At 36.7% G+C, this 10,833-nt stretch overlaps 2 protein-coding genes across 2 annotated transcripts in view; both read left to right on the top strand.

Annotated features, from left to right (window-relative positions):
• The window catches only part of HYKK (hydroxylysine kinase), a 6,359-nt gene extending 6,244 nt beyond the window's left edge, over window positions 1-115 (top strand). The window contains exon 6 of the mRNA XM_009643811.2: window positions 99-115. Within this exon, the coding sequence (XP_009642106.1) occupies window positions 99-115 (17 nt within the window). The remainder of the gene's footprint in view (window positions 1-98) is intronic.
• PSMA4 (proteasome 20S subunit alpha 4) lies at window positions 8-7,639 on the top strand. The gene is made up of 7 exons (XM_009643934.2): window positions 8-178; window positions 902-1,064; window positions 2,428-2,505; window positions 2,726-2,814; window positions 3,687-3,817; window positions 4,037-4,160; window positions 4,630-7,639. Exons 1-7 carry the CDS (start codon window positions 115-117, stop codon window positions 4,782-4,784), a joined length of 804 nt encoding a protein of 267 aa, XP_009642229.1. The 5' UTR covers window positions 8-114; the 3' UTR covers window positions 4,785-7,639.
• Window positions 7,640-10,833: the final 3,194 nt, after the last annotated feature.

Genomic DNA, 10,833 nt, shown 5'->3' with positions numbered 1-10,833 from the left:
TTCCGACCGCGGGTACAAAACTGGGCGCGCTCAAGCGATTGTATTTTTCATGCGCGGCTCAAAGCATCGCTAATTTTAGACTGTTGCTTTCTGACAAGAGAACGATGGTATTTAATGAGCTATTGCTTTTTACAGTCTCGAAGATATGACTCCAGAACTACCATATTTTCTCCAGAAGGTATTTTTTAACCCTACACTTTCAACTAAACTCTGACTGTTCTATCCAGCTTCTCAGAACTAAATAACGAACTACTTGTACAAAGGTTGGTTGTTTATAGCCTGGTTCCATCTGTATATGAGTTGCAAAAAATCATATAAATCTGCTAGAAGCCCAATTCTGTAGGGTCCAAAGTGGAGACATCTAAATTTGCTCTAATTCAATTAATGAGACTATGCCCCATTAGCAAGGAAGACCACCTGCCTCATTTTTGAAATAACTCGAGCCAATCTTCATCATTCATCTTTTGTTTGAGCATGGAAGGATTTTGTCGCTGTTCCCCTGAAACATGTACATACGTACTAGCCATGCTTGCCCATTTCTTAGATGGGATTGACTCAAAAAGTCTAGCATCAAATATTTTCTTTAATTATTGGAAATCTACTTTGGCTTATTCTATTGCAGCAGAGAGTTCTGTAGATTTTTTTTATTTTTTTTTGATAAAAGGTTTTTCCCCACATTGGCGATGCCCTGTGTTACCTTATCAGATTTGTGGATTTTCCTTTTCTGACTCCTTCCTCCTTTTCAACCAATTAATTTACTATCAACGGGTAACAGACCGAAGAACTAAGACTAGGTTGTACAATGAACATCTGTCAGATTCTTGCAAATTTAAGTCACCTTGCGTACTCGGTCTTGTTTGGTGTTACTTTTTTGATGTTACTAATTTAAATCCTTTCCTAGGTCGCTTGTACCAGGTTGAGTATGCAATGGAAGCAATTGGACATGCAGGTACTTGCTTGGGAATTCTAGCGAATGATGGTGTTTTGCTAGCAGCAGAGAGACGCAACATTCACAAGCTTCTTGATGAAGTGTTTTTCTCGGAGAAAATATACAAACTTAATGAGTAAGTTGAAATGACGACCAGATGTCCAGTGATGTTATCGCTAACAAACCACTGCTGTTATTCAGACAGTTTAGAACTGAGCCTGGTTTTATTTTATTTGAAGTGTTAGTATTCTTTTTGTTCAGTGTTTTAGGGAGGTATGGCTATCTTGTCATTGTTCACTTCAGTAGTACTCCTAAAGTAGAAGCATCGCTTTTTTTCTAACCTCTAGGAGAATCTTCTAGGTGGCATAGCCTGTTTGTTGGTACTTCCCTGTACAAGGTGCTGTTATTGCAGTACTTAAGAAAATTGGGAATTCTCAGTTTTACAAAATGCCTTTGGGGGGGGCGGAATAAAGAAAGCACACGAAAATCACCGTGCTATTTCAGCTCAGCATTCTTTTCTAAGCCTTTATTTTTCTTTTGTGATTTAAAGAGAACAACATAATGAGGTAAAATGCTCCTTAGATTTCTTTGCCACAGTTGTAGCAGAGATGGTATCTCTCCCTATTACAACTTCCTTTTTAGCTCTCTGCAAGTTAGGTTTGTGATGTCAGAGCAGGGGGTGTTGGGGATTATGCTCTCTTGCCTGTAAGGGAAGTGGAGCTTCTTCCTTGCCAGAAGGTGCACATGAAATACAAAGTTTTCATCCTGTCAGCTTCCCCTTCCATGTGGATCTTGAGAGCATCTGGAACTGTAGGAGGTACCACATTTTCAAGGAGGCTGCGTAACAGTGCACTGGAGTAGTTGCCTAGTAGTAGTTTCAATCTTCTGAAAAATTCTTAAGTTCACTTTGGAAAAAATAACCTGGATTACTTTTCTTGAATGCTTTCTGTGTAACGATAGCTTTGTAGCAATATCGGATTGGGCAAAAGAGATCTTAGAAGAGCTAATGAAACAATCAAGGGCGTGAAGTGCTTATTTTTCTTATGATTAAATCAAGATCATTAAGCTTCAGTTACACAAATGTAGCGTGTCAGCCAGCACTTTCCACCGAAGGCCCGTCACATCCATATGGCTCCTTCAGCATTCCAGTGTCCTGTGTCAGGCAGCCTCCTGATAGGCACTTGTATGTAGCTAATGGCTCTTATGAAGACACTCAGGACTTAATCATCTTTGGCATGATCCTCTCCTCAGAACTATACGTTAACTAAGATACCGACCTGCTTACTTTTTGCTGTCCGCTTCTGCTCTTACGGAATGGTTACATAATATTTTTGACATACCCTGAGGGCAGGAGCCGATGAACCTGTTTTATATGGCAGGTACGTAGTTTTGATTGGAAAAGCCCAACAGTAGGTGTTCTGCTTGAACCGCTGTATGAAGGTGTGACTATTTGTTGGAGATTGATAGGAATTCAGTTAATTTGTATGCTTATATTGCAGGGATATGGCTTGCAGTGTTGCCGGAATAACTTCAGATGCCAATGTTCTAACAAACGAACTGAGACTGATTGCACAGAGGTAGGTCTGCTGATTGTTAGTGTGGTTTTACTTGCCTGCGCTGTCAGATTCAGTTTGGTTCATGTATTAAATCAACATGAACGTGCATTTCGTGGAGCAGAAGTAGATTGTTTGAAATAAACCAGCTAGATCAAAGAGGCTTTAACTTAGGAACTTGTTTCTTGCTAAATGTGGTGCAGGTTTTTGAAAACTGGTTTTTTTTTTTCCTCTTTTGTATTAGGTATTTGTTACAATATCAAGAGCCAATTCCTTGTGAACAACTGGTAACAGCATTATGTGATATCAAGCAGGCTTATACACAGTTTGGAGGTAACAAAGTGTGATGAACTGTTGTGCTTTTAAATGTCTTGTTACATAATCTGAGTCTCTGGACAGTTCTACTAAATTCTGTAACAAGTTATACCAAGAAAAACAATAGCCAAATTTAAGAGGGGAATGGGTAGTCATGGTCATTGTTTTGCTACTGAAGGTGCTACCTTTTAGTGACTGAGAAACTGATGGCTGAGATTCCGGCCCATTGCATAGAATGCTTTGAGTGCTCTTGGATTTAGTGAATGCCTTCAAAAGACCGGCAGAGAATTGTTTGGTATGTAACCTTTCAACATTTTGGGCCCATCCAGCATAATGGCACAATGAATTACAAATAAGAATATATGTAGGGGTAGCAATATTGTAACACTTTTTAAAAAAAAAAAAAAAAAAAGTATTTCTGTAGATCAAGCAACATGTTAGAAAATTATATTGTAAGTAGTGTTCCTTAGTACGTGAACTGATGATTCTGGTTTTTACATAAACGCAGTGTGAAAGAACGACCTTTTTATGTACCTGGCTTTTGACACTGTTAAATTGCATGCTTTAACAGCTAAGCTATATATTTTAAATATTAAATTTTGATTTATAGTCCTGAGATGATAAATTAGAATTTACGGAGACAGAAATGAGCTGTTCTTAGGGTTAAATGAAATAAACCTCTGCTGCTCCCCCCCTTCACCCCCCACCCTCCCCTCCATGACTTAGAAAGAAATGATGGTGTGCTTATCTCGACCAACAGAAGTACAGAACAGTCTGTTAAATCCTAGTTCACAGGAATAGATTTGAAAAAAGAAATCAAAGAAAATAATTGTCACTCATGACCAATCTTGTTACTAAATTTAGATTGCTAATAGCCTTCTTTTCGACAGGAAAACGTCCTTTTGGTGTTTCGTTGCTGTATATTGGCTGGGATAAGCATTATGGATTTCAGCTGTATCAAAGTGATCCTAGTGGAAATTACGGAGGGTGGAAAGCTACGTGCATTGGGAATAATAGTGCTGTAAGTTCTGGGTTTTTTTCTTCTCAAAAAGTCAACGGGGGAAGAAAAAGGCATAAATTGCATTGTACTAATGGAGCTGATTTGTTGTTTACTAGTGCAGAGCAGAAATAGGTAACTGTAGAAACACTGCTGTTACTCATGTATTGATATTACCTGGCAAAAAGCAACTGTTTGGTTGATTGCCCAAAGATAACATTCTAATTTCTGTGAAATTTATAGGCTGCTGTGTCAATGCTAAAGCAAGACTACAAAGAGGGAGAAATGACCTTAAAGACTGCACTTGCGTTAGCCATTAAGGTTCTAAACAAAACCATGGATGTTAGCAAACTCTCTGCAGAGAAAGGTAAGCAGTTCACTAATACGGGATAATGCCCTTTGCTTAGAAAATGTAGTGAATGCATTTACTCTAGGTGTGGCTTATTGGATTTTTAGTTGTCACGTGAAAAACGTTTTTAAAAGATGCAGCAGCTCTCGGCCTTAACCTTTCTAGGAGGCACACAGCTTAGCTGTGGATGATTGACCTTGGTCAGCTCCAGGGGCCAGACCACAGTTAGGGATCATAGGCCACGTTGGTGTGGTAGCAGAAATGGCTGTGTGTCTGGTAGAAGAATCACTGGCGAGGTATTGACGCGCTTGTATATGCTGCTGCAGAAGAGGACTGCTGCCGCCTGGCTTGCCAGTCAAGCTGCTTTGTAGAAGCAGGACAAGAGAATTCTGCTTCATTGTCAGTTGTAACCACAAATCTTACCTTCTGATGATTGCTCTGTCTGAAGGACAAACTGTAACACCACTGTCTGTTCCATATGTTTCAGTTGAAATTGCAACACTGACAAGAGAGAACGGAAAGACAGTAATAAGGGTTCTGAAGCAAAAGGAGGTGGAACAGTTGATAAAACAACATGAGGAGGAGGAAGCGAAAGCTGAACGTGAAAAGAAGGAAAAAGAACAAAAAGAGAAGGATAAATAGAATATGAAATCAAGTGTTCTGTAGATGATATAGGACCTGCTTCAGTAAAAGATAATCTCGATTTCTGTTTTGTAGAAGCCTACAAATACGCCATGGAGGATCCAGAATTACTTTTCATGAACCAGGTCCTTAATAATCCTGCAGATAATTAGTTTACTGCTCCTTACATTGACCAATAATTGCTTTAATTCTTGAACACTCTATTTCTTTCATCTTCTATTTTATATTATGGAATAAAATTTAAGAAGAATAGTGATGGGTGTCTTTATTTCCTCAGTAATGCCTGGATATGCACAATCTTGAGGGATTTAATGGCTTTAAACCATTAAAACAAGGTATATGCTAGTTGGTAAAGAACAAATACGGTGTTAGAATTGTTAGAATTTTGCATGTATGTGTGGGGTTTCCTTTCCAAGTAGTGAAAAGGGCTCCTAAGTTTGAAAAATCATTTCACAAATACAGAATTAAAGTGTGCTGGCCTGCCAAGTTTTAATTTTGGCCTATTTTGTTCTATTACAGGCTATGTCAAACTGATGTTCCTGCAAGCAGTAGTGTTTTAAACATGCCCTGTAGCAAATGTGTTCAGTTTATCATAGCCTTTCACGAGTGCATGTGTTTTCTAAGAAGTTAATCATATAACACTAGCTATATTCACACAAACTAGAAAGACACTTTACAAAGGTCACATGAAAACATTAAGCTATCTCATCAAAATACAAATAGGTAAATAAAATAGTGCATGACTTTAGGCCGTGTTGATTATTTTACATTTTATCCTGCAAGGAAATGGAGATATTTTATATTCTTTAGTTTAGCGTTGCTGATACTTGCCCAGAGAATTCTGTTCCCTTCTCTGACAGATGACAGTCTGGAAAACTAACCAGTTAAGCGCTGGAGAAATCATAACATTTGTGCATGAATTAGAAATTAGAGTAATTTTTGTTCCGATTGTCCCTCTATTGAATGCAAAAAATATTATTTTCAGATTAACAAACATCCTTTCTAGTTCTGAAAAAAAAGTGATCTGGAGTTAATAGAGGAGCACGTTAATAGTTACTAGAGCACGTTACTGAAAATTATTTTGCACCCTTTCAGTTATCAAAAGCAAACAGAAAAGCTCACTTGAGTGACATGCTTAAGTGAGAGGCCTTACCTGCTGAATTTCAAACTGTGACACTGGTGATGCATCCCCTTTGTGCCAACCCTGGATTGTGTCTATCTTGTAAGTTTTTGTGTTTTGTTTTGGGGTTTTTGTTTGTTTATTTTTTAACCCTGAAGGATATCTGGTGCTTACAGGATTTAATATGACCATTTAAAGAAACAGTGAATCCACACATCATATTACTATTCTTAATCTATCCATCCCAGACATTTTTGACAAATTTTGATAAAATGTGCTTTGTCAACATGGCCAGAATTTACCCTTACTCTCAACAAAACCCATTTTTGAGCTCATTGCTGTAAGATTCACTGCTGAGAACAGAGGAAGGACTCTGACTTGAGGTGTCTGTGCTGCAGCTTGTGTGGATGTATTGCACTCACTTTGGCAACCTCTGTACAGAGCGTGGTGTGGGGCGGCATGAGTTCTGTGCAGGCTGCAGGACCTGCTTGTTAATTTTCTACATCGCAGTGCAGGCCGATTGCTTTAGTCTTTTGTACTGAACTTAGACAGTACTTTGTTAGTATTCAAATTTTGTAGCTAATAATAGTTATACTGAGTTTCATTTGCACCTTGTGCAACAGCAGATCTTCCAAATCATAACATAGGAATGCTATTTCATGTAACAAGTCCTGAACAGTTGCAGACAACATGCAATGGTTAAGATATAATCTCCATTATAAAGGGTTGTATAAATACCTCAAGCTCCATTTTTATGTTGAAAATTCAGTGCTCAATTTTCCTATTTTTTGATACCATGAAGGCAATATATCACTGTTTTTGCAGATCACTGATGATGGCTATACAAATACTTGGAATTATGCCCTTAAAAGCAGCAACGCCAAAATGGAGTTTTTTCTAACTTCTCAAAGATCACTTGAAACAAAAACACGATAGATTCCAGCAATGCTTCCTGTCTTCTAGGAAACCATTAAGAGCGCCTGAGTCTGGGTTCATCAATGTATTCAAATCACACAAGGCTGTTTGTTTAGTATACTAGTAGAAGTATTATTAGATAGCTTAGAATATAGATTTATTAAACTATTTTTTCTCCAATGCTTCTGTTTCTAACAAAGAGGGGATAATAAATACATTTAGATCTTTGTTTAAAGCATTACCAATAGCATTTTATTGCCAAACACTGCATTGTTTGCTGGTAAAGGAGAACTTTTTAGATACTGTAATAATGAAAAGTTGGAATGATTTAAATAATTTTGTGATCTGTACTCCATTATGTATTGAAGCACTGTGTTAAGTTGTGTAGTTGCACTACATTTTAAAAGATCTACTTATTTAAATGTTTTGTTTACCCAAAGTAAAAGCATTGTCAAATACCTTACGAGTACAATCTTTGAACAGTAATTACCAATTTAATTTAGAAAACACCATCTCATACTGAATCCCATTAATAGTTGGTTGTGAGAGGAGCCTCAGTACTGCCTTGGAATGGGCAAGTAACTCTAGTGGCACTTGTATCCAAGCTGTACAGTAAAGTTCCGCTAAACTACATTTAATTTCTGATTCATTTCTGTATTTGAACCTAGGACAGTAAGCAGATACTGGAGATCTTTTATTGCCTAGAATCTTCCTGGGACATCCTTACACTAATGCAAGATTCTTACTGGTTTTTCCTAGAAATAGAGCAGCATTTGACTGCATAGGCCTATTGTGTTGATTCTGGCTTTGTGTGGTTTTTTTTAAAAAAAAAAAAAAAAAAATCACCACTATCTGTGCCTTTTCTGGGAGTGGTTTGGGGATAAGTCGTAAGAACAGAGAAATTATTTTGGCGATACATTTGAGTTGTCTTTGCTAATGAAAATGATCTTCCTGTTCTTTGTATGTTTTTTGGTGTACATAGTGTTTACGTAGAGTTTACAGTGTATTACATAAGTATTTGAAATATTTAGCTATCGCTGTGGATTAAATGTTACTTTAACACCATAACTTCATGTGGTGCTGTGGAAGGTGACAGATTTTTTCAAATTAGGTAAAAGTATTTACTTGAAAATGTTTGCATAATATGATGTTAGTAAGCTTAAAGACGGGATAGTTTATATCTCACTTGAGTGCATGACTGATAGAACTTATTAGGGCGAGTATTCACCAATAGATTGCCCTAATAAATTGTAATGTGTTTTGTTATTCTAAGCAGTTTAAGAGATAATGAAACTACTGCTTCTTCAGTAATACCTGTGCTGTCTCTTGCATCTGTCGGTGTTTAAAAAAGGAGTTAGCTTGTTTTCTAGATGACTGTATTCTGTTCGAATAAAGTCAAATTAACTTCTAAGACTGCTTCTTATGTGACTCACTTATGTGCACTGGAAGACAGAAGACTCCTTTACATGTAATTCCCTATCCATCCAAATATTTTTACTTGTCAGAGTTATAAAAACACACAAATTAAGATGCGTTAAATTTGACTGCTGCTTCTATTTTGTTATGGATTCCCAAGATAATTATTTATTCTCCCTGTTCAGAATCTTAAAGTTAGGGACAATACTTCACTGTGTTGTGAGAACAAATATACTGATGATTACAAGGTGTTCAAATTAATGGTTTTAGAGGGCACAGAACTGTATGTGATATGTAGATAACATAGCTAAGCGTACACAAAACACCTAATTCCAAGAAATTAATGCACTCAGGTACTTCATACATGAGAGAAATGATGTAGCTTCAGACTAGCTAAGATTCTAGGACTTACTTAAATGTCTTTTGTTTTCTTTAAAGAATATTTTCCATTACCATTTTTTTGTAGTAAAAGTTGTCCTCATTTTCAAGTCTTGATTGGAGTTATTTCTATTACAAGATGAAAAATGGCTAAAATAACTTGATCTGAGAGTACCCTTTACTGGTTATATAGCTCTTGGCTTTAATCTGGAGAAAATTCAGCGTCAGACAAAAATTTTTAGAATATTTCTGATTTTACAAAGAGAACTGAGCAGCTTGCTATTTTTATCTGTGATTAATTTGACATTTGGCTTTCCAGTCAAAGTACTCTTCAGTGCACAGTAAAAGCTGCCATCAGCCAATTTACTGGAGATTCTCAGAACATGCTTTAGTGGGGACCTTCAGATGTCAACTCCTGCTGAGAAGGACCCTTTGAAAGACAGCAGACATTACTCATGTAATTTTTTAGGCTTTCACTTAATGATAAATATTAAACTTAACATGCTGCTGTTAGTAGTACATTTTGCTTCATGTTCAAAGCAGCAGGAAAAAATGGCTTCTTATTTATAACTACTATTTTCTAAACCAGTAATAATACAACATAATTAATGTGTGCCAGATGATGCTACATAAGATATTTAGCAAAATGTTGGGCACGTAACTGAGACAGTTTAATCCCTTTGTATCTTACAGCATCTGTTTTGCCTAGCTAGGACCCAGCTGCAAACAAATTCATCGTTATGTAATAAAACCAGTTTGCTGTGTCCTGCACATTCAAGTGGCAACTATGTTTAACACTATTAACATGTTAACATCATGGCTCTAAAATGCATTTACTGCAATGCACATACGCTGCTAACAAAAATACAGCTTTTACATGATAACCTTACGTTAGGAACACCAGGTGCAGTGCAGTGGTGGACCAGCTGTCATCAAAAACTACATATCTGCAATTTCAGTAGAAACACTGCCCAGTAATTTTTGGAGCACTCAGAAAATATTAGAACTGCAGTCTATCATAAAAGAATAAAATGGGGGGTGGAGGGTGGGGTATGTGCCATGGTACTTTTTTTTTACCCTAAAATCTGGGGTTGACCACTGCATGCACACTGAGCATTTCAAAATAAGAGTCACACGCTGCATTCTTTAATACATAGATATTTCAACTGTGGAGGAGGACATGCTGTATCCAAATGGATTCTCAATGTATAAAATGACTGTATTTACTGTGGAGCATTCAAATCAATACATCATCACTAGAAGTGTGCTGGAAGAAGCTACTGTGTAAGCAGCCTTTTTTCAGATGGCTTGTACTGACTGCATTATGTCTCGCACAGACATGCACAACCTAAATAGGGCTGCAGGGTAAGATAATATGGAAAAGCATGAGTTTAAAAATTAAGAAAGGGATCGAAATGCTTAAGTACTCTGGTTTGGTTGTCAAAAAGATTCATGATTCGCACAGCGAGATGCACTATTTATTCTATAAAATGAACACGATGTAAGAGTTTTGATAATTGACACAGTCCTTAATGAAATGACTACTTTGGGTAATGTGCATTTTAGGAAGGTACAAAGTTGCTAATATTATTTGAGTTGAATAAGGCTCATTTTGCTGAGGAATCTGGTATCTACCACTTTTCATGTGGCAGCTGATTAACACTGTGCAAAGCCATTTAGCCCTTCTTTCCAAATCTCTTCTCTCTGTAAAAATCTTAAATAGTATCTTAAATGTAAAGCATACATTAATGCCAGCTGCTTCTATTTTCCATGGCAATGTGTACACTGTACATTTCCATTAGGACGATTTAGGGAAAATCGCTGATTATATTTCACGGTGCATTTAAAGTTGTCTTTTGTTAACAGTTCTTTATTTATCTGATATTGAAAAAAAGGTGGGGGTTTTGTGCCAAGTATTCATTATATATGATGTATTTCAGTAATAAAGATGGAAATATCCTAGGTCTTTTTAGCTTGCATCAGTTTATCTATTTTTGATTAAAAGTTCCAAAACGTTCTAATTTAGAAATTAAAAACAAAACAAACCCAAACCAAAAACCCTACTGAGTTGGAATGAGAGTTAAAAATTAGTTTAATATTTTCCTTTTCACTAAAAATCACTTAAACTTACACCCTCACAAAACCACGGTTTAAAAAGAAACAAATGTTTAACCAGGTGATTTATCATTGTTACTTAACGTTTACGTTGCGGCTGCTGCC

Source organism: Egretta garzetta, unplaced genomic scaffold (assembly GCF_000687185.1).
Source record: "Egretta garzetta isolate BGI_Z169 unplaced genomic scaffold, ASM68718v1 scaffold287, whole genome shotgun sequence".
NCBI lineage: Eukaryota > Metazoa > Chordata > Aves > Pelecaniformes > Ardeidae > Egretta > Egretta garzetta.
The sequence above is the reverse complement of the archived record's forward strand: the minus strand, read 5'-3'. Positions and strand labels throughout refer to the sequence as shown.